This window comes from Miniopterus natalensis, chromosome 11 (assembly GCF_054644295.1).
Source record: "Miniopterus natalensis isolate mMinNat1 chromosome 11, mMinNat1.hap1, whole genome shotgun sequence".
NCBI classification, from domain to species: Eukaryota; Metazoa; Chordata; class Mammalia; order Chiroptera; family Miniopteridae; genus Miniopterus; species Miniopterus natalensis.
In genome coordinates this window covers 43,247,881-43,272,003 of record NC_142091.1, presented here as the reverse complement: position 1 = coordinate 43,272,003, position 24,123 = coordinate 43,247,881, and the positions used below count along the sequence as shown (strand labels likewise).

Here is a 24,123-nt window from a genome sequence, read left to right as displayed (position 1 = left end):
CTTTGTCCTTTCTTAAGATTATTTTGGCCATGGAGTTCTTTGTGTTTCCATATGAATGAATTTGACACATTAATGTAAGAATACTAAATTTCTGGTTTCATTAATTAGTCCTAGGATTGCATGAGAGGTTAAAAGACACAAATCTGGAATAGATCTTGTATTTTTATAAGAAAATATCTACATGAAAGACTTGAATTCAAAATATGAGTGCCAGTATGATATGGAAAACATAACATACAGGGCTATAACAAAAGGAAAATAAGATTTCAGAGCCAGAAGCTCTGAGGAATAAATTCTAGGAGTGTCACTTAATAGCTGGGGATTTAGAAAAGTTACATAACCCTTCTAAGACTCAATTTCCTTATTTAAAAAAATTATAAAATAACATTTACCTCTCATAGTCACTGTTAAATGAGATGATGTTGTGTTAAAGAACCCACAATGGATGGCATTAAATGAATAATCCATAAATGAGAATATACTTCAAATAAGCAACTATTGGCTTCTATTACAAACGCGAAGGACATTTAAAAATCAGTAACAAATGTTAGCTGCTGGTCAAATATTATAAGGGGCACAGACACCAGGAATCACCTCTATATAACAGGGCTTATTTATGCAGGATTTAGAACCATTTGGAATACAAAATCTTAAGTACCTCAGCATCAGATATGCACAGGTTTGCTAATATTCCACTGGAAATCCAATGAGACTGAGAAAATCAGGTGTTTACATGCACCTACACCATTATGCTGCCTGAGATATTCATTAAGGTCTTGGGGGCCTCGTTTATTCTCTTTGTTATTTGCATATAAGCATTACAGTGCATAGGTCCAATTAGTTTTGAAACTTGATTTGGGTCAACATAATTAATGGGGGCTATGCTTTGATCATCTGTGATATTTCTGAGAAGCAGCTATGACCTGGAGCAACTGTCCTGTGGCTCATAGTCGCACCTTAGGGAGCTGCAGGAAAAGCCACGATGCTTCTGTCTGTGTGAAAGTGACCTACAATTTAACTCACTCAGCCTTGGCATTTCCCACTTTCCATACAGCTTCCTATGTGGTCATGACAGCACCAGCCAACCCGCAGCTGTTTCTCACACATTGACCACATGTCACAAACTCAGCCAGGGAAGAAGAATATCTACACATAATCCGAGTCACCTCCCCATGCCACGTCACCTACCAGGTGTAGAAGTAAAGGAGATTTAGCATTTACCTTCTATAAATACAGAACAACAGTGAGAGAGTGCAGAGTCACAAATGCCCTGATGGACGGTACCCTAAAGGATTGTCTAGTTGCCTGATTTCCTGACTGCTACCAAACTGTCTTTCCTCTCCTCTCCTTCTCTAACACATGGTTATAACCGTTCATTTACACTTGGAAAATAAGAGAAAGAAAAACGTTCCAGCATATTCTCTTGGGATGTTTACAGGCATGTAGTAAAGTCTATCCTTGGAAACAAGGACAAGTGTGATGCCCAATGCTCTTGTGGAAAGCGGTAACTTGTACTAAGAAGCAAGTAATGTTTGCAACCCATTACTGAGACTCCAACCACTTGGCTAGCCAGATACACTCTGGGAAGCACCGAATTGATGTGAGAGTAATGGGAGATATAATCTTGCTCGATCAAGACCATGCTTCTGCGGCTGACTCCCACATCTTCCAAAGATCTTGGCAAGAAACCACATTCAGAAACATCACATGGACATGGACATGGTTGAATGGCTCGAGTCTTGGTTATTGAATAACCTCCTTTGAAATTGGCTTATTGCTGGTCTCACAAGGCTTAGGTTCTCTTTAGTCTCCTTAAAACGTCAGGGGGAAAACCCTGAATCTCAAAATGCCTATAAGTAAGAATAAGCTGTTTTTACTACTCGGAATGATCTGTTTGGGACAAGGTAAATCTGCAACTCTTTCTCTTTCCAAAGGTAAGTTCCAAACAAACGCTATAATTATCTCTGTCTGAAGGAATAACCTTTGTTGGCAATGGGCATCATAACTCTGCCCATATTCCTTTGGGGAAACTGGAGAAGAAAATATATTTTTTAGACCAAATTGTTTTTCATGTAATTATTTTGGACTTTTCTTTTGAAATCAGCATATAAAACTGGGAAAAACGTTTATGGATTATAACTTGGACAAGTTCCACTGATCTGGAGAAAACTGGGATTTACTTATTTGGACATATTATACAATGCCATCCTCATTCATGGAACAAATTCTGGAAATCAGCATAAACGTAAAAGCATTTGTATTTTTTTCAGAAAACTGTCTTGCTGGGAAATATGAAGCATGTTCACTGTAGTATGTATTATAATAAATGTGTTTTTCCCTCCTCAAGTAACATAAGCTGAGAACAGTCCTTGGGAGGCTTCTCCATAGTCAGATTTGTGCCAGCCCTAAGAATCATGTTTCTGTCTTTCCTTTAATGAGTTCAGAAAATAGTAAATAGTAAATAGAAAATAGTAAATTTTATGTCTAAGGTACTGATGATTCATTCAGCTGAAACAGAAAATAAGCTTTTGATCCAATGTCATGACTGCAGTGGGTTCAGAATCAAAAGGCTTAGTGTTATATCCATGCTTTGCCATTAGTTAGCTGTGCATCTCTTTGATTCTTTGTTTTCTCATCTGTAAAGTGGGTGTAACAGTGCTTGATTCATAGAGTGGGAGGGTTAAATGAGAAGTTATTTGAAACAGCTTTGTATATTTTAACATGTTAACCTAAATAGCTGTGCTCTCAAGGATACGTTCTCAAGGAAAACCATTTGTTCATCCACCCAACTTTTCTAAGTGTCTAATCGATGCTAAGAATTGTGCTAAACTTTGGAAATACAGAGATGAATAAATACATAGGGCTTTTCTTCCCTCAAGTACTTCACAGTCCAATAAGGGAGACAAACGATCCACCAGCACAATATTACATGACATAACTGTAAAAGGGAAGATAAAAGAGTACTACAAAGGAAAGAAGAGGGACACTTAAAACACATCTCAGGGAAATCAAGGAAGATTTCTCAGTTGACGTGATCTCCAGGCTGAAGACTAGGATCAGGCAATTCAGCTAGGCAAAGAAGTGGGTGATTGTGAGATAGGGCTTTCCAGGCCTCCCTAGAAAACACGCAGAAAAGAATGACCTGCAGCAGGGACAGAAGGTGTGCCATCCCTGAATTACCAGGCAGCTGCAAACATCTTTAACCCATCTCTTAGCTGAGGAGTCAAAAAATTGAGGATAAATAAGTAAACGCAACTTTTTCAGGAACAAAGTCTTTTCCATAAAGACAAAAGAGTTCTTTCTTCCATTAACTGTCAACCCTTCGATCCTAACACCAGTCTGATGTGTGAATCAGGACAGTCTTGTCCCCACTCTGTTCTCCTTGAACAATCTGCTACTTTCTCCCCTCAGAGAGAATGAAATCCAATGCCTGACTGTGTGCCAGGTGCCACAGACCATGGTCTCACTCAGGCCCCTGGGAAGAGCAGAGCAGAGCAGAGCAGAGCAGAGCAGAGGAGACACACGGTTACAGCCTAAGGCAGACTATGGCGTCATTCACGCAGTGGATGAACTGAGCAACTTCTATGCACCAGGAACTGTGTTAGATAGTGTGGATGTGGGTATTTCTAAGATCAAGTTCATATCTTTGAGCAGCCCACTGTCTAGTTAGGTTGAAAGTCAGAAATAAGCATAATGCATGTAATTAATGTCACAGAAGTACAGAGCGCTGCGAGGAGCCTCTGGAGTCCAGATTGCTTGGAGGCAAAAGGGGGCTGCATTCCAGCTAACCAAGTAGAGATCTACCTCTGAGGCCCTCATCTTCATGTCAGAAAAGTAGATCTTTTCGTGATATGCATGTTCTATGTGACAAAAGCTGAATAAGCTTCGAACTGCAAATCCCAGCAAATCCCATGATTACTTTAAAGACATTTTGTAATCTCTCTACATGATCCATGTCTCTTACATCTTACAGTTTTTTCTTGCTCAGAAGAGTTTCCTGTATCCCTCAGTCTTAGAAGCCGTTTAATCACTATTTTTTTTTTTTTTTTGGTCTTTTCTTTTCCCCAGCTCCCACTTGTGGGCGGAGTCTGGTGAAGGCACAGCCTTGGAATTACTTGAACTTTTTCAGTCGCATTGTTGGGGGAAGACAAGTGGTAAAGGGCTCTTACCCATGGCAGGTGAGTCTCAGAGAACATTCTCTGGTGGATGGACTATGAGCTCTCTCGGGATCGGATCCCTCAGAATCACATGCTACTCACCAGTGTGCTCCATTCTGCCTAGCTGGTCACCAGAGATCTCAAGAGAGTGCAGGGATTCAAGTGCCTCATGCTGTAGACCAGTTAAGTTCCAGAAAAGGTGTGTCCAAAATAGTTACATGCATTATTGGCTTGTTTCAAAACTTGAAAATGCCATCCCAAACTTTCAACCCCTAAGACAAAACTCCCATTTCAAGAAGATGAAAAACGTTTACATTTACCATTAAAAAATAATTTTCTGATTTGATACATGTATTTAAAATATGCTTACATCATTACTGTTAAAGATGACGAGGGAAGTCAAAGGTGTCATCTCCATAGGTCTACGTTATGTCTGAGGTGTAAGATCTGTATCTATATCATTGGATCTCTCAGGAAAGAATCAAGGCTACAGCCTTCTTAGCAGCTAATGTCCTAAGAATTCTGTCGCGATCTAATTTCCTGGTCCTCCTATGCCATAGAAATGTCTTTGGGCTTCTGCCCCTAGCCAACGGTGTTTACATTTATTGTCTTTGAAAGTCTCCCAACTTTCTCTACCCTGAGAGCCATGTTGTATTCTTGCCACTTAATTTTGCAAGTAGAGTGACAGCTCTTTATTTTTACTTCTCTTGAGTCAGTCATATTAACTTTTAGGTAGGTGGATATTTGGTAATGGTGGGTCGATTGTGCCTGTGTTCACTGGGTTGATGAGTGAATTACTCATTGATCTGTTGCTTACTTGGTCAATTGGCCGGCTAGTCAATTCAGAAGTCCATGCTCAAATCACAGTCAGGGATGATTCACTGACTTTTACTTACGTGCTCTTTTTTCTATTCTTAGCCTTTTCTCTGTATAAATTTTTTTTTTCAATTGCTCACTGAATACATTTTAGTCAAAAAGGGAACAATTCTAATAAATTGCTTACTTTCATATTCCAACAATAGAATGAAAGTATTGTCTGTAGCCAGTGAGTCATTTTAGAGTAAAATCCAATATCATGAACAGGATAAACCAAAGATAGAGGCAGAGTGAAAAACAGGCTTGAAAAAGCTGTAGAGGTCAAACAGTTAAGTGTATTAGAAAACTGTAGGTCCAGACCCCTTCTCCAAGAGGCCTGGAGAGCTTAGCGCATGTGTTGAGAGACCCCCTAGTCTTCTCACCTTGCCCTTCTCTCAGACCTGTTCTTCTGGATTCTGCTGTATCTTAGTATTCTTTTCCTTTCTCTTCATTTGCAGATATTGTTTATAATGTTAGAGTAACAGTATGAAGCAACATTATTATAAAAATAAACACAGACAATTCATGCAAAATAAATATTTACAGCCACTTATCTGAGATTAACTGCGTCTCCTGTGAACTAGGCTGGGAATGTTCTGGACTGATCTTTTTATCTGAGCTGCAGCAAACACCTTTACAGTCCATGATTTCTAATATTTACGAAGAATATATCTGGGTCTGTTTTTCAGAATATGCTCAGTCTCCAGGTTTTGGGGGATCCCAGGGCATTAACCTGCTCTTAGTTAAGGTCTTTGCAATTCAGGTGTCTCTGAAACAAAGGCAGAAGCATATCTGTGGTGGAACCATCATTTCTCCACAGTGGGTGATTACAGCTGCTCACTGCGTGGCCAACAGGTAGGGAAGGCCTAGCCCACGGCTAAAGGTCAGATTACCCTTCTTTTCCCTTAGAATCAGCTACAATAACTCTTTAAAGCAGGAACTGGGTGATATGTGCTTAAGTGAGAGAACATCTTAATTGCATAACACAAATAGGGCTCAGTGATGTTGTCAGAGGGTATTCAGCTTGGCAGAAAGCATATATCTCTTGCAGAAGTAGATAGTTAAATATGAATGGAAGTCAATCAAGAATAATATCCAAGAGAGAAAAAAAAGCATCACAAAGATATATTTGTGATAGTTCTCCTAGTTTTCCTAAATTTCAGTGAAACAAAAAAAATTATGCAGTTCATTATGCATCTTAAGAAATGGATAAAAAAGAACAAAAGGAGGCCAGTAAAACATAAAGAAGCTCCCATATTTTCCTTCATATTGATCCTGCCTCTATGAGCTTCAATCTAACAGTTTCCATCCTTCATCCACTTTCCTGTGTGTTTCAAATGGTCTGTTGTTACAGGTGCCTTTGGTACTCATCAGGCTGCAACCAGGTCCCCATATTTGCCCTATTTCAAATCTGCAAACATCTGCTGTATACTTACTTGGTGCTAGATACGAGTGAGTACAAAGATACAAAGATGAGATACAAAAACATAATTCCTGCCCCCAGAGAGTTGACAGTCTAAAGAAGAGTCAACTGATAATTCCACTGCAGTGCGGCAGGTGGGTAGGCCAGAGAGTTGCTATGGGTTAGGTTAGGTACTTACTATAGCCAAGAGCCAGGAAAGTACGCTAAGAGAAAATTATGCCCTTTCCAAATGTTTTACAAAATCATCACTTCTGGGAACGAAGGGTCCCAAAAGATGGCAAGCCAAAAGTTCTTAATCCATCTCAATTCATCCCACCAAGTTCCTTTCAGGTAACTTTGCTTCAGGAAGGGGAACAGAACGGTCTTTCCCAAGTCATGCCAGGTCTCTAAATTACAAGCATAAAGGAGGTAAGGAGAAGATCCCCACCTGCCGCTGTTGAAACCGTCCTAAGTCCTGAGAGTACATGCTCTCTGGGACAGCAGAGTTATGGTGCTATTATATCTTTCACAATATACATTATGTATTAGATCTCTGACAGTAAAGCAACATGCTTAGTGGGGATCACAAATCACTCGCTGACACTTAAGGCCAGGTCAACCACCCAGGGTAGCAAATTAAGTCCACGATAGCTTTAGGCTCCTGAATGCATATACAATACATATATATCTTTAGACATTTTTTTTTAATCCTTACCCGAGGATATTTTTTCCATTGCTTTTCAAAGAGAGTGGAAGGGGGAGAGAGGGAGAGAGAGAGAGAGAGAAACATCTATGTGAGAGAGACACATCGATTGGTTGCCTCCTGTGTGTGCCCCAACTGGGGCCAGGGATCGAGTCTGCAACCGAAGTATGTGCCCAATCAAACCTGGGACCCTTCAGTCCTCGGGCTGATGCTCTAACCACTGAGCAAAATCAGCTAGTGGCATCTTTAGACATTTTACAAATAACATTGCAAACTATTCAATTTATTACAGCATTGACTCCATGAGGCCATTCTTTACTACCCACCCTCAAATTGAGAACCTCTAAATTTTTACTAAGAGTTTTGGAGTCATTCTCACTCTCTCTGTCCAGCAGCCTCATACCCCCATTATCCATCCATGCCATTTTGAAGAGGCCAGTTTGTCAACCATTACAGCTATAATCTGAGGCTCAATGAAATCAATTCATTCTACTGCTTCCTCTTTATAGAAATATTGCATCAGCTTTGAATGTTACTGCTGGAAAACATGACTTGAGCCATACAGAGCCAGGAGAGCAAACCCTCACCCTTGAAAGCATCATCATACACCCACATTTCTCTACCAAGAAACCAATGGACTATGATATTGCTCTTTTGAAGATGGCAGGCACCTTCCGTTTTGGTAAATATTTCAGGCTCGCTCTGAATTACCTATCCATGTTCTCTGTAAATTCTGTTCTATAGCACATTTCTTACAGTATATGTTATTCCCCAAAATTCTGGGTCATGGACTTAGAGACAGGTATTTGAGGTGGAGGGTCCCCTACCTGAAATGCTTTTGCTTGTAGCTTCAGATATAAAGTTGATTATGTAGAGTTGGGGGAGAGTGTTTCTTTGCCTGACAAGTGACACCTGGAAGTGTCAGGCAGAAATATCACAACTCTTACAAGATCTTGGGGGAACCACTTACATGCCAATTGGTGAGTGGCTTTTGGTGTCCTCTCTTCTATGCCCTGCCTTGCTCTTTTTTTCAGGTCTGTCTGTGGGGCCCATGTGTCTTCCAGAGCCAGGAGAACAATTTAAGGCTGGACTGATTTGTATAACTGCAGGCTGGGGCCGCCAGACTGAAGGCAAGAACTTCTATACCTCTAACCTTAATCATATTCAGAACTTTCTGTTGGATAATCAGAAAATAGAAATTTTAATCTGTTTTTAAATATATATATATATCTTTATTGATTTCAGAGAGAGGAAGGGAGAGGAAGAGAGTGATAGAAACATCAATGATGAGGGAGTCATTGATCGGCTGCCTCCTGCACGCCCCTGACTGAGGATTGAGCCCACAACCGGGGCATGTGCCCTGACCGGGAATCAAAATGCAATTTTCTGGATCCTAGGTCGATGCTCAACTGCTGAGACACAGCCAGCTGGGCTAATCTGTTTTCTTAAGAAAACAATAGTGCAAACATTTTTTAAAAATAGAGGATATCAAAATGCACTTAGAAACTCAGGTCTTCTGAAAAGACACAGCCTAAATAGGTTGGGTACCTTCAACTCAGCAAGCGTGGAAGAGTGCCTTGCTGAGGCTCTCGTCTCCGTGTTTTCTAGATGGCAACCTCTCGCAAGTCTTGCAGGAAGTGAACCTGCCCATTCTGACGCAGAAGGAGTGTGTGGCAGCTCTGTTAACCCTGCAGAGGCCCATCAGCGGGCGGACCTTGCTCTGCACGGGCTTCCCTGATGGAGGGAGAGATGCGTGTCAGGTAGGTGGGAGCAGCCGGCCGGCAGGTCTCGGGCAGGGCTCCCCTCAGCTTTGTAAGACTGGGCTCTGAAAAGGGTCAAGAGTGACAGGGGAGGTTGAGTCAAAATAAAGGGACAGTTTGTATACCTGTTTATACCAGGGAGTGTGAATTCAGAGGAGGACTTCCACTTTGTCTAAAAGTCTAAGTAACAGATAATGCCGACAATGAGCCCAGGGTTCTCCACCTCTGAACGGCTGGCTCTTTCCTATTTAGGGGTTTCCAGTTCATAAATAACAAGAACTTTATTTCCCTTCCATTCCTCCTGCTGACCAAGACCTGAGGTCAGTTTTACTACTGGGCAAGGCTTTTTTGAGCCTGCAAGATGGGACAAGAAAAGGAAGGGAGCCTGAGGTGTGATGGAAGCCCAGGGTGGGGAAGGAGGTGGAACTGATGGGCTCCGCTACACTTCAGGATCTCATGTGAACGGTGCCTGCCTGTTCTCCCAGGGCCGAGTCCAAATGATCATAAGTGAAGAAATGTCCTTGATCCGCTTCTAGCATCTTTATGGGGGCAGAGAGTGAGCACCTGGGGGCACAGACCCTGATCATGACAGTAACAGAGGCTTTTCCCTCTACAGGGAGACTCAGGAGGTTCCCTCATGTGCAGGAATAAGAAAGGGACTTGGACTCTCGCTGGTGTGACTTCCTGGGGATTGGGCTGTGGTCGAGGCTGGAGAAACAATGTGCAGAAAGGCAATCAAGGATCCCCTGGGATCTTCACAGATCTTAGTAAAGTGCTTCCCTGGATCCAAAAACACATCCAAATTGGTAATAAAGCTAGCACCTAAGGTCAAGAAGCTAGGGCCAGAGAGAGCATCAGTGGCGTGTAGGCAAGTCAGGACCACTGCGCAGACAGGCTCTGCTTTTATTCTTAGGGTAGCAAATAAGGACTGAGATGTTTCCTCAGGCTAAAACAAGAGTAAAACATGTTGTGTAGTTCAGCATACAAATATCCAATGAAACGTGACTGCATCCATCAAATTTGCCTTTAATGAAACTACCCCAGCTAGTGATTTGTATTCACCACTTCTCAACGGTGCTGGCAAGATTCAGCAAGCAATAGTATAGATCAATGGTCAGCAAGCACAGGGAATTTTGCCACTCAGAGAACAATGTCTGGAGACATTTTTGGTTTTCATAATTGGGGGTGCGGGGGTGACACTAGCATCTAGTGGGGAGAGGCGATGGGTGCTGCTAAGCCTGCTACAATGCATAGGGCAGCCCCATGATAAAGAATGATGCAGCACAAAATGTTAACAATGCCATGGTTAACAAGCCTGGTCAGATCCAGGTACTATAAATCTGAAAAGGCCTGGGTCTACATATAGCACCCTACTAGGCTGACCAGTGAGTTAACGGAAATTTCATTTCTGCCTCCAAATCAACCTTAATTGTTTTAACTGGTGGCTTCCAGCCCCAGTAGGGCTTCCATTTCCCCCCAATGGTATTAATTCAAGTTAGTTCAGTAAGAACTTGGGTTTGTTTTCAAGTATGTGGTCCAGTGGCAGGTACCTAAGCCCTCAGTTCAAGCTGTAACTATCCCAGCAATTCTTTTGTGCTTGTGGGTGAGTTACTTCCATCTCGAGCTTCCCTTCTCATGTAAAATGGGAGGGGTGGACCAGATGACCTCTTCTTGCTCTGAGTAACCTCCAAGCTAATCATGGCCTGTGTCTTAATTCACCTACTTAATAAAGAGAGTAAAATTATCTCCTTAAAACAAAAATGTCACTTTCTGCTTTGTCAGTTATCCCTTCTGTTCTTTCCATAGATTACATTTTCATTAGTTGCATATTGACTTGAAAATCTCTGCACTCTTTGGCAGAGAGATGCTAACTTCTTGAAATATTGCTTAGGATACCACAGACCCTGAATTGCATCTTTCTTTTTCTTTCCCAGGGAAGTGGAGAAAGAGCTCCAGAGGTGGGTATTTCTCCAGCCTGCTCCCCCAGAAACATGAATTAATATCTGACTGCTGAATATCAGTTCCCTTTATAATCAAAGTCTTCCTCTGCAAGAGCTGTCCTGGCTCACTAGGTATAAAACCCTCACTTGGAAAACCCACAGCCATTCTCTGCCGGTCAGGGCAGTCCCTCACCCAGCTGGAGCACCAATTCCCTCCCATTTCGCATCTTGTCAATCCAGAGCTCCATCTCAATTCAGCAAACATTTGCCAGATCCTTGCTTTGGATCAGAGACTTGAGTGAGGAGAGTGAGGCCGTGCAGATGTGGTCAACAAGCTACACATCTTGTCCTTCCTTACCCAAGGGACTTACCCCAGTGTCATTGCAAAATTGCAATGAATTCACTCTGTGACTTTGGGAAACTCCTTTCTACCGCCGGACCCCACTTTCCTCACTCATAAAGGAAAGAATTTGGACCAGATGGCTTCTAAGGCATCTTTAGCTCAATCCTCAGTGGTTCTGTGGAACTACCTACAAAAAGCAATGTGAGAAACAGTACCTGAGAGCTCAGAAGAAGAAAAAACAGACAGGGAGGCTTTGGATCACAGACATTTTCTAAGCTGAACCTTAGAGGACAAAGAATGGGTAGAATTTTGTCAGGTAGAAATGGGATACAGGTAAAGAAACATATTCCAGCTGTTACCCTGGCTGGACACTGAAGGCTGAAGACAGGACAACGTAGGTTGTAACAGAGACCAGTCAATCAGGCAAAGCAACTCAAGTGCACGATATGTGATGGGGTTTCTGAGGGAGGTCAGAAGGTAACTAGAGACCAAATTACGGAAATTTTGAATGCCAGTCAAAAAGGTTTGGAATTTATTGGGTAACAGGAAGTTGATTAATTAAATCGATTGGAGCTATGCTTTAGTGATACAAGAGCAGCACACAGAGCACAGACTGGAGGGGGAAATGATTCAAAGTGGATTTATGAGGTTACACATTAGTTCAAGAGATAAGAAATGAAGGCTTGACCTAGGGCAAGGGCCTGAGGATTCAAAGGAGTGAACAGAAACAGGAAGAATTCAGGACCCGCTGGTCACTCAGATGAAGGGTGGAGAGGGAGGAGTCAAGGCTGCTACCTAAGTCTTGAGCATGAGAGTCTAAGAAAAGGGCAGATAAAGGTAATCAAAGCAGAAGTGGAAACACTTCTGCATACCCAGAGAAATCTCACTTGTAGCATGTTAAATTTCAGGGGTGATATCTAGGAGATGATTGAAAAATCAGGTCTGAAGTTCAGATACGTAGAGAGGACAGTTAAAACCGAGGATATGAGTGAGACAGGTTAGAGGGCCTGGGCAGAGAGGTGAAATCTAATGACAGAGCCTGGGAACTAGGTGCAATTATAGAATGGAGTGTGGGGTCAGAGAAAGGAGAGTGAAGGAGAAGAAATCATAGACTCTTGAGGTTAAGCGGACCTAAAAGGAACAAGAAGAATAAGGCATCTAGAAGCCAAGGCAGAAAAAGGTTTCGTGAAAAAAAAAACAAAACAGTAAGCACGCATAGTGAAGAGCCGGGAGGTTCCAGAGTCTGTCCAGGTCCTGGAAAGCGAGGGCTGTGGTGATTAAACATCCTGATTAGCCTGATTCTTGTGGCTCCCCGCCCCCCCCCCCCAGCCACATGCAGTGAGAAGGACAGTGCGGTCAGTGAGTCGGAGGGGGAGCTGCACTTCCCAGAAAGCCCCTACCTCTATTACGACAGCAAGCAGTGAGTAGCCCCTCTGCCACTCCTCCCCGACGCCCACCTCCGGTCTGACTGTGCCCATTAACCGTGACAGCCACCTTCTGTCTAGAAATAATGTCCTCTCGATGTATCCGCCTGCAGACTGTGTGTCTGGACCCTGTCCATACCCGAGGAAATGCATGTGTTACTCAGTTTTTCCCACTTGGATGCAGAGTCTTGTCACCACAACTACCTGTCGATACATTCTTTAGAAGAAAGACTTATTGGTGAGTGGATTTCCACATCGTCAATGGACACTAGTGCTAGGAGGGCTCAAGGGGGCCTGGTTATAATATGTCTGGCACTGAGACATCTGTACCCACCACATTTCCTGGCTCCAATTTTTGAGACTCAGGATTGACAGAGGGAAAAACCAAATCTGAGCCTGTGTGATGGCTGCAAGGCCACAGTGTGTTTTATTTGCTGCATCTGCTTCCCATGGAACCAGGCTTCCTACACTCATTTCAGACCTGGAGCCCATCAGGAGTCAAATGCAGACATATTGCGGGGCCTCCCAGGCAGCATGAAAATGACCTTTCCCTGCCTCATCCAGCTAAGAATAAAAGTGGATACTCATGAGTAGGAGAGAGAAGATACTTATATAAAAAACAGAAGTGAAGGAGAGTTTCTGTGGTTCTTAACTAGATGTGATTTTTGCCTCCCAGGATATCATTGGTAATGTCCTAGAAGCTTTTTCGGTTGTCACAGCTGGAGGGCGTATTACAGGCAGCTGGAGGTTAGAGACCAGGAATGCTGCCGAACATCGCACAGTGTACAGGAGCCTGGACACAAAGAGCGTCCAGTTCAAAACGCCAGTGGTGCCAAGGCTGAGAAACCCCCGCTAGACGATCCTGCACACTCATGACAAGTTCAGGTCTCTGTAAGTCTTTGAATGGGTGCTGTCTTCTAGACTCTGAACACAGAATCTTCTTGTGTCGCAGGGAAATTCTGTGGTGAAAACCTCGCTTCATCAGTTCTTGTTGCCGCCAGCTCTTTGAGGCTGAAGTTCATCTCTGACGCCACAGATCATGCCGCTGGGTTTAATCTCACCTATAAAGCTATTAAGCCAAGCTACCTTCCTGGTAAAACCATTTGCTTTCATCACGCACTATCCAGGCCTTCTGTAGAAGTTGAGGCCCCACAGGAATTAGGTGAGGGGCAGGGAGCCCCCTCCCAAGGCCCTCTCGGCTCCTCGGTGGAGAGGAGCCCAGGCCCTTGCGACGCCAGGCACAGCGCTCCTTCTACGGCGCTATCGCACACGCAAGTGAGCTGAGAGCGCCTAGTGAGCTCTGGGAAATCAGCGCTCCAGCCTCTTCCTTCTTGCGGGCTCTGCCTGAAGATTCAGGTCATGCATCATTCACAGAAGGCGGGAGGGGAAACGAAGGGATTCCTCTCTGCTTGGCTGATGCCATTGTCTGGATGTTTTTCCTTGTGTTTCAGATTCAGGTTGCAGCTCCTTAACTGTCCTTTTTGAAGAAGGCCTCATACAGAGTCTTCGTTATCCTGAAAACTACACTGACATGGCCAACTGTAACTGGGTTTTTCAAGCCCCCCAGCATTATGTAATTAAGGTACTAACTCTGGTTCCCCTTACTTTGCTACGGTATCTCCACAGTAGCTACATAAGCACCGTTAGGGCAGAAGTTTTCGTCTGATCTACTCACCGCTGTATCCCCAGCACCAAGTCTCCCTGTACCTGGCATACAAGGCTCTCAACAAGCACTCCTCCAATAACAGACCAGCCTGTTCCCCCGTAACTACCCACACTGACCACCAGATGGCAACTGTGCACTTCACTTTTTGTTGAAGGGCTGCCTTAATCTCTGTACCTGGTAAACGGTTTCATCAGTCTCTAGCCCCTTCTAGAAACACTTTGTGAGTAATGGCTAACAAAAGTTCGGTGACAATACGGCCCACATCGTCAAGCTCTTGTGCAGAGGGGACAGAGCAAGCACAGAGGAACCAGCACAGGACAGGTTCGGGGCGCTGGTGTGAGCACCATAACACGTACTGGGAGAGGTGGTGGAAGGTGGGGCTCAGGTCAAAGTTTAGAAAGCCTTGAATGTCAGGATACAGAGTTTATTCAGCATTCGATTTAGTGGTGCATATGCCGGTTGGTTTGTTCTTTAAATACTGGTGAGCCATCTGCACAGAGATGCCTCCAGATAGCTGAAGGTGAGGCTGCAGTCAGAGTAAGGTAGAACTAGGCATTTATTTAGACGTCTTTCTCTTAAAATAATAATTGAAAGCAAGAGAATAGGAAGTTGAGAAAGAAGAGTAGAGAATAAAGGGGGAAGATGAAAGTTCTCATATGTTCAAAAGGCAAAAAGAGATCTCAAACACGGGAGAACCAAACTGGTGTGGTCCAGAGAATGGAGCCGTTCATTTAAAACACAAAACAAAGTAAACAAACAACATGGTGTGGCCAATACGTTGGATTTCCTGCACAAAGTCAGAATTTAAAGAGAAGGAGGCCGAGCACTCATTGTCCAGTCCCCACCTCAGCCCCCAATAAAAAGGTGGAAGAACTGGATTGGACAGTTGAACAACAGAGAGGAGGCAGTGGTGGTGTCTGAAATACAAGTTAAGCCAGGTGTCAGGAGCACAAAGACCACACAGGCTTTACCAGGGAGTGGGCAAAGAGGGCGCAGAGGAAGGAAGCACAGATCTTTTCCTAAAAGTTCCTGAAACCCAAACACAGTCAGGGCAGATGTTTCGGGAGGAAGTAGAATTAAGGGAAGATTTGTTATTAGTGATGGAGGATAACATTTTAAATATGAGCATTTCCTGGAAGATAAAGACAAATTTAGTAGAAAATCTGAACATGCCAGAGCTACAAGTAATGAAAAAGCCATCTATTCAATACTACATGGAGTGCCAGGCATCAGTGAAATGAGGCTCTCACACCCCCGGTGCCAGCATCATCCCAGGCCTAAGCCAAGATAGTAATTTGGAAATTAGCACTACAAGTCATAACTATGTGCATATACCATGGCTCAGTGAGGAAAGGGCTCACTTCCAGCAGGCAGCCCAGCAAGGGTTTAAGAAACGTTTGAACGAATCCTGTTTCTGACGAGGCTTCTCCCCATGCCAGCGTTCACCACCAACAGTCAGCTGCCTCCACTGCTCTCCTTCCCATGCGGTCCTGTCTTTGGCTGAGTGCTCAGGCTCCACTGAATCCCTGTCATCTGTATGTTTAATAGCTGAACTCCTGCTTCGTTGGCCCTGTCTCTCACTGCTCTTCTCTTCACACTCAACTGGCCAGTGCTATCAAACTGCTCAAATATTGCTCTTTGCAGCCTCTTCGCTCCTCCTAGGAGGGAGTTAGGGAGCTCAGATACTTGCATATTTTCGCACCCTTACATTCGGACTGTAGTCGGCAGCTTCGATGCTTCAGCAGGTTTGGGAGCCTGTGGTACAGCATCTTCTCCTAAGTCACTTAACCCACTCATGAACGTCCCACTAACTTTCTCATCTAAGGTCACACTCCAGAGCAAGTTGCACAATCCGAATTTTCTGCTTAATCAAAATCAGGTAATTCATTCCTATTATTTGCTCTGGATGTAATGTTGAGTTTTCTCAGCTTTCCTTTCAGGACCTGGAAATAGAGGAGAGTGGAGACTGTACTTCCGACTACATGACAGTGCACAGGGATGTAGAAAGGAAGAAGGAAATAGGTGTGTGTTCCTGGAGCTCAGCTCCCTGGTTTGCATTTGGACCCAGCCTTTTTGGGGAATGAAAAGAATATGGCTCAGTGGTCCTTCACTCCCTGCACCACCTCCATCCCTCCCTATGCTCTCACCAGCCCTCCCTCTTTTCCTACATCAGGGGCGGAAAGAGTGAGAGGGAGAATCAAAGGACCATTTGAACAGAAAATATGGGACGGTCACATGAACTAGGAGTCAGAAGGGGAAAGTGCTATTGAAATAAGCCCTCTGGATAGAACCAATTCCCTTAGCGGAGTTCCCAGTAGGAATATTTGGGAGAGAAACAGAATTGAAATGTGGATGGGGTTAAAGACATATTAAAAAGAAGCCAACTGCCTGTCTATTTTGAAAACAAATAGTGACATCCACCAGAAAAGTTTATTTCCGAAGAGTTACCTAAAGGACAATTATTTTTTTCTTTAATGCAATGTCACATCTCTTTGCTGGGCCCTTGACATGTCTTGCCTGGGCTGGGCTTGAACCAGCTCGGTTGTGTGGCTTTGTTGCCCCTGTGCCTGTGCTGAGCTTCTCCAGCGTAATGCTCATCAGCTTCCAGTCCGATGAAAACGTGACCTTCAGAGGCTTTCAGGCTACAGTCGCCTTCATTCCTGAAACAGGTAAGAAGGAAGAGGCACCTACCCCTTGGGTCCAAGTTCTCATCCTCATAATGTGTTAATCAAGGACAGCCTTTGGAGCCCAACATGGGTCCAACTGGGTCTCATTATTTGCAGCAGTTCTATTCTATAAAGTCCCTGTGACTAATGAACCAGTGTTCCCAGGAGAGATACAGGGTTAGGTTCCTACAGCCTCTGGTTTTATGTATGTTTCTGTTGAACGGCATCTTATTTGATATATATATTGTTGATTCACTAACACTGAATTCACAGCCAACACACTGTAACTCAAGCCTGAACAAAGCTTATCTGTCAGACGCATTTCCAAAGGCATCACAGAATCCTTGCACTTAGGAACACTAGATGGCACTTCAGCACTATGTTTAGGGCCATTTTAAACAGCAAAGTCACCAGCAAAATACACAAAAATGCAACGAAACATACAAACAAAGAAGTGGCACTACACACACCATGGAAAGAACACTTACTTATAGTATGAGAGCTGAAACAAGAAGACACAGTGTCACCTCATGAGGCCTCAGCTAGGGACACGTGCATCAGGTGACTCCAAATTTTCACGTATGTCCATCCATGAATGACCACGAAAACACCATGAGTACTGGTTTTGAGTTACAAATAAATGTTAGTGAGTAGGTGAATTTGAAAATGCAGAGACTCCTCAAAGGGTGAGGATCATCTGTATGTCTCAATCTTGGCCTATGCTTACTAGATATGTGACCCAAGAGTCATCTAAGCCTCATGTCCTGCAACCTTACAATGGGTGCATAACACATGCCTGGTAGGAATGTAGTGAGGATTAAGTCAAATAAGGTATGCTTGGCCATGAACAAGTGTGTGACACATGACAGGGGCTCCAAATGTGAAATATTTTCACCAACTCTCAGTTCCCAGACACCTGAATTACAGTTTCCTTCCAACACCTCATACCCATGAGCACTTTGACCAAACCCCATGGAGTTTCTCAAGTGATTCATTCTTGTTAGGGAGTAAGCAGCTACTTATGGCAAAGCCAGGTTACAATAAAAATACTCCACTTTTTACTTAAAATACCCAGAGTTCAGCTGACTGAGATGCCCCAGAATTCTAACAACAATAATTTTCTGTTAAGTCCCAAGCACTAGCCTTGTTTGTGTGATGTGAGCATTATATTGTGCTTATGCCCAGACTTAAACATCTCCAGGTCAGAGGATGAGTCAATGTTTCTGGAGACATGGAATGTCCTACCTGAAGAATCCGATGCTTCTGGTAAGCTGTTTTAAGGATAGTGACCAAGAGATGCACACAGAGGGTATCAGCCAGGGCACCCCAAAAAGATATGTTGGAGTCCTCACCTCCAGTACCCCCAAATGTGATTTTATTTGGAGGTAGAGTCTTTAGAGAGGTAATCAAGTTAAAACGAGTTCATTAGTGTGGGCCTCAATCCAATGTGGCTGGTGTCCTTGTAAAAGGGGATATTTGGATGCAAAGAGACACACACACACAGGAGGACATCACATGAACATGAAGGCAGAGCCTGGGGTGATGCAGTATCGTCAAGCCAAGGAATGCCAAAGTTTGCCAGCAAACCACCAGAAGCTAGAGGAGAGGCCTGGAACAGCTTCTCTGTCACAGAAGGAACAAACCCTACCAACACCTTTATTTCAGACTTCTAGTCTCCAAAACTGTGACACAATACATTTCTGTTCTTCTAAGACACCCAGTTTGTGATATTTTGTTATGGCAGACTTACCAGGAATTGGCTTACATGACTGTGGGGCTGACTAAGCAAGTCAATCCAGAGGGCAGTAAGAAAGGGAAGCTCACAGGACACGGGCATTCCACAGGCACGGGCTGAGCTACTCTCCACAGGCCGAATTCCTACTCTCTTTGGGGAAGCCTCAGCTCTGTTTTTGAGGCCTTTCCAATGAATTAAGTCAGGCCCACCTGGATTAGCCAGGATGATCTTCTTTACCTACAGTCACCTGATTAGGGACTTTCATTACTTCTGCAAAATCCCTTCACAGCAACATCTCAATTATGTTTGATTGAATTACTGGGGGCTACAGCCCAGCCCAGCTGATACATCAAAAAACCCATCATCCACAGCTCTATGCCCTATGGTCATTGTCCCTTTCGCTCAAAGCAACTCAAATGACCCAATCACAGACCTTCCACCAAAAGCATCTCTGAGCTTCAACTTTGTCAGCTGAAAAATGGAATGCTTCTTTAAACTCAAACTAGGAATTTTTAAGTTTGCATGGCATCATGAACAAAATGTTTTTTAATGCACTGACTGCAGCACAGGGTGCTGTGGTGCAGGAAAGAACATGAGGCTGGATTCAGAAACGTGGCCTTGCATCCCAGCTTTGCTAGTTTCAAGCTATGTGATCATGGGCAAGGCATGGACTCTCGCTGAGGTTCTTTCTCCAAACTAAAGTGGTTGTAAAAGGCCCGGCTGGGCGTGGCTCAACGGTTGAGCATCAACCTAGTATCCAGGAGACGAGGTTCGGTTCCCGGTCAGGGCACATGCCCAGGTTGAGGGCTCGATCCCCAGTCGGGGGCGTGCAGGAGGCAGCCGATCAATGACAACTCTCTCATCGTTGATGTTTCTATCTCTCTCTCTCCCTCTCTCCCTCTCCTTTCCTCTCTCTGAAATCAATAAAGATATATAAAAAATAAAGTGGTTGTAAAAGGATCGCAACAATTTCAGAGGGATATGGTCCATTATGGGAAATGTTCTGTAAACTCTAAAAGTCTATGAAAATGAAGGTTTTATAATTACTCTCAGAATGGAGGCTTTAGCTCACTTTGCTGCATCTTAACTTACTCATACTTAAAAACAAAACATAAATTGTCCCCACAAACTCTTTTTGAAAAAAAACCTTCTGCTTTTGTCTCTATAATACAAAGGAAACAGAGGCTGGGGCAAATTAGTGAACAACCGAAGTCCTGGTTGTGTTCAAGGAGGAGGTGGGACCATTTCCTTCATTTCTTTCGTTTGGATGCTTCCCCCCTTCTCTCCTTCCTGGAGGCCAGCCCTTCTCCTACGGCAAGTCCGAGGCTCCCAGCCCCAGGCTGGCAGCCCTACCCCATCTGAGTAGGTGGAACTTTCCCCTGGAAACTGCATTTGCTGCCCCATTTATCTCCTGTTGTTTCCACAGCCCAAGTTGTGAACTCACAATTACTACCTTGTGGAGGCTCAGTCCCCAGCTCCTGCCACAACAGATGCTGTTTGGGAAGAGTTGAAGCAACTGCTATAAATATTGGTGGGAAGCTTGACTAACATCACTGGCGTAGCTCTGCAGACACGGCTGCTCAGGAAGGATTCCCTGGGCATGGGAGGAATGACAGGAGTAGGGCTGCAAGCTGTTCTTCTGACTTTTCCCAACAGTTTCTGGCAAATTCTGGTCATTCCCAGTGTCTCAAGCCTCTTGCCTTTATTCAGTGTTACTCCATCAGGCCGAGGTAAGCCTTACATTGCCAGGAGTGTGCAAGGTTTTCCATGCCACATTTCTGCTATACACGTTGAGGGTGAAGACATTCCAGAAAGGAAAGCGTTGCCTTTGCTTTACGGCTATCTGCAGTGCTCAGTGGGGGAATTCTGATGAGGTGGCATTGACATACTTTACTTTAAAATCCTTGAAGAAGAAAACCAAGGAAACTCCAAGAAAGTCTGCACTGGTCGTGGTGTCCGGTGCTTGGAGTGGGTAAGGTGCTCATCAGTGTTGTTTCATAAAGCTCACCCCAGCCAACTAGGTTTGTCTGCTGACACCCTTTTTTCAGGATGACATTTTTGCACAATGCACAAAGGACAGGCCAGAGCCAGGGTGAAGAGGAAGGGATGGCGTGGGTGGGCACTCAGGTGGCCTTGCTGATGACATGGCCAGGCAGCAGGAGGCTGTGAGTGAGGCTGTTCACATGAGAACAGAAACCCATAATTACAGCAATAGGAGCATCAGAACCAGAGGGCAGGGGTACCTCCTGGCTCCTCTGATCCCAATCATAGGAAATGTGTTTTTGGAATAAATTCAAGTAAAAGGAAACAAGCCCTAAGAGACAAAAACAATAATTCATATAGTATATTAATTTCCTATTGCTGCTGTAACAAATTACCACTGGCTTTAAAGAGCACAAATTTACTCTCTTCCAGTCTGGATGCCGGAAGTATAAAATCAGATTCACTGGGTTAAAAAAAAAAGAAAAAAGGGCTGGTTCCTTCCAAAGGCTCCGAGGGGAAATCCTTTTCCTTGCCTTTTTCAGCTTTTGGTGGCTGCTGGCATTCCTTGGCTTGCAGCCCCTTCCTCCATCTTCAAAGTTCATCACTCCAATTGCTGCTTCTGTCATCACATTGCCTTCTTCTGTCTCCTCCTGCATCCCTCTTACAAGGAATATTGTGATTCTGTGCTCACATGACAATCCAGGATAGTCTCCCCATCTCATGCTCTTTAACTTAATCACAGCTACAAAGTCCCTTTGCCACATAAGGCAGCATTCACAGGTTCCAGGAATTAGAATGTGGTTATACTTGAGGGGGGGGGGGGAGGCGAGCATTATGCCACAATTTAGGCTTAACAACTAGCATCTAAGAGGCGGTCATTTGTTGAGGGGATAAAATGGAAATAAGTAATTTTCAAGGTCAAAAAGCTAATAAAAAGTCCACAACAGCCCAGAAATTGTTTAGCGAGCAAATGCTCATTAAGCATCAACTTGGTCAGGGCATCAGTTCCCCAAGGGGAGTCTCAGCAGGGAGGGAGGCTTGGTACCGCACTGGAGCTGTCCTGTGGGGGTGGAGTCTCTTTATGCTTAAACAGTGATGACAGATGTTCCTTCTTTCTTTTTTGCAGCCAACACTTGCTGAGGGCCTGCTCTTTGCCAGCCCTATTCCCAAGCTGGGCATTTAGAGAGAGAGAGGTGCTCATGGTAACTTTCAAGGGATTAGTAATGAGCCAAAATCTAGGCAGCACATCAACGTGTGAGAGACACATATAAAGTATGTAGGAGTGCTGAGGAGAGAGGGGACTCTGCCCTCTCAAAATTACTGGGAGCCCAGGTAAATGTTGCCTTTTATCCTGCTCTAAGGCTGATAAAGGCGGATGTGCCATCTGCCTCTCTGCTAACACGCAGGGGCCGTGAAGGGAAAATGAGAAGGGAGAATGGAGGGGAGAGGCAAACACTAAGAAAGCCGCAGGAAAAGGGACAGTGACTTTGAATTCCAAAAGCAAAAATAAAGACTTTTGATTGAATCAAAGAAAATGAAGTTCACTCATTCATTTGTTGAGCATCTACCAATTGTCAGACACTATTCTACCTGGGATACAGCACGAGTTTAAATAGACAAACCAAGTCCTGTCCTCGTGGAGCTTACATTACAGCGGAGAAAGACAGTAAAGAAGTAGGTAAGATATGTGTCATCTGGTGATGTCTTATGGAGCCAAATTAAACAAGGAAGCAGCGTAGAGTACTGATGGAAAGGGCTGTTCCTTTCTTTAGTATTTATGGAGCATCTACCATGTTCTAGGCAGTGTGCTAAATGCTGCAAGGCAGAAATGATTTCATTCATTCATGACAGTCACTCTGCTAAGCCCTGGGGAAACAAGGGCTCTGCCCCAAAATAGAACTTTCAGGCAAATGTGAGAATCAGTTCTTTAACAGCTGAATATTCAAGATGTATAATTATAAACTGAAGTAAAAGCTATAACTAGAATGTAATGTATACATCTACTTAAATTAGGGACACGAATAAGTATCTCTGAGGAAGAGATATTTGAGCTGAAAACCAATGAATGAATAAGAGTGGAAGATATAAATACCTGTTGTAAACTATTATAATTAGAGCAGGGGTTGAGTAACTAGCTCAGAGAACAGAGAGGCCAGAACCAGACTCATAAATATGTGAAAACTGATATATGACAGGGATGGCACTGCAGGTTAGTGGCCAGGTACGAGCAATTCAATAAATGTTACTAAGAAAACACATTGTCCACATGGAAAAAATTAAATTGGACCCCTGCTTCACATCATACACAGAAATCAGTTTCAGATGGTTGAGAGACTTAAATGTGAAAAGAAAACCTTTAAATCTTGACAGAGAAAATCTAAAATCTCTTTATAGCCTTGAGTAGAAGTAAGCAAGTCACAAAAAGCACTGGCGATAAAGGCAAAAGGCTGAAGATTAAAACATTTGACTACATTGCAATTACAAACTTCTATTCATCAAAATACATCCAGGGAGAGAAAGAGGGAAGAGAGAAGAGAGAGAAAAAGGAAAGGTAAAATAAGTTGAAAACTGGGAGAAAACATTTGTAAATCATATTACGAACAAAGAAGTGGTCTCTAAAATATATATGTCTCCTAGAAACCAGTAATATGGTACAACTCAATAGAAAAATGGGCAAAAAGCATGAAGAAACATTTTTTTCTTCCAGAAAAAAACCAAAACCTCCATGGGAAATAAACACATGAAAGATATTCAACCACCATAGGCAACGATATTAGGTTTACAGGCCATCACTTTATACTGATTATATTGCCAAGAAATTAAGATATTTGACAATAACATCCTGGCACCTGTAGATGTTAGGGAAGGTGTCCATTATACACGGGCCTGTGGTGGTATGTTTGGGGGGGGGTAGGTTAATGGGATGGGAATCTATTGCTTGGCTTCTGTCTTGTTCAGGCCCAGGAGGCAGGAATTTACCTTTGCCACTGGCAGTGGGAGAACTTACGGGGGAGGAGGGCCTGCAAGATTCTCAAATACACTTTGAAGAAGCCCCATACCCGTCATGCCTGCCATTCTGCCTCCCACTGGTCTAGTGCTGGATACCTGCCATCCCTCTCTCTCAGTAATAAATGAATGGATGAGCACTCTGGGTGAATGTCTAATTTTTAACTCAATCACAACCCCACCGCACCCCTGCAAGCACGTAGCCTGGGACCAGGCTCAGAGGATGATAGACATGATAGGTAGGTAGGTAGGTAGGTAGTTAGGTAGGTACATATAGAGATAGATGATTGATAGATGACAGATGATGATAGATAGATGATAGATAGATAGATAGATAGATAGATAGATAGATAGATAGATAGATGATAGATAGATAGATAGATAGATAGATGATAGATAGATAGATAGATAGATGATAGATAGATAGATAGATGATAGATAGATAGATGATGATAGATAGATAGATGAGAGAGAGAGAGAGAA

At 43.6% G+C, this 24,123-nt stretch overlaps 1 protein-coding gene across 1 annotated transcript; it reads left to right on the top strand.

Moving 5' to 3' along the window:
* Positions 1-1,846: 1,846 nt before the first annotated feature.
* Positions 1,847-18,196, top strand: OVCH2 (ovochymase 2). Its single transcript, XM_016213943.2, has 15 exons — positions 1,847-1,934; positions 4,069-4,178; positions 5,776-5,867; positions 7,627-7,799; positions 8,152-8,247; positions 8,726-8,877; positions 9,494-9,683; positions 10,812-10,835; positions 12,490-12,580; positions 12,698-12,822; positions 13,537-13,677; positions 14,036-14,166; positions 16,179-16,272; positions 16,788-16,919; positions 18,093-18,196. Exons 1-15 carry the CDS (start codon positions 1,847-1,849, stop codon positions 18,194-18,196), a joined length of 1,743 nt encoding a protein of 580 aa, XP_016069429.2.
* The last annotated feature ends 5,927 nt before the right edge of the window (positions 18,197-24,123 follow it).

What these genes read in the sequence shown, in the direction of transcription:
- OVCH2 (XM_016213943.2), top strand. Translation starts at nt 1,847, where the DNA reads ATGCCTATAAGTAAGAATAAGCTGTTTTTACTACTCGGAATGATCTGT. An exon ending in AACTCTTTCTCTTTCCAAAG is followed by an intron (nt 1,935 to 4,068) that starts GTAAGTTCCAAA and finishes TCTTTTCCCCAG; the next exon opens with CTCCCACTTGTGGGCGGAGT. An exon ending in AGGGCTCTTACCCATGGCAG is followed by an intron (nt 4,179 to 5,775) that starts GTGAGTCTCAGA and finishes TTTGCAATTCAG; the next exon opens with GTGTCTCTGAAACAAAGGCA.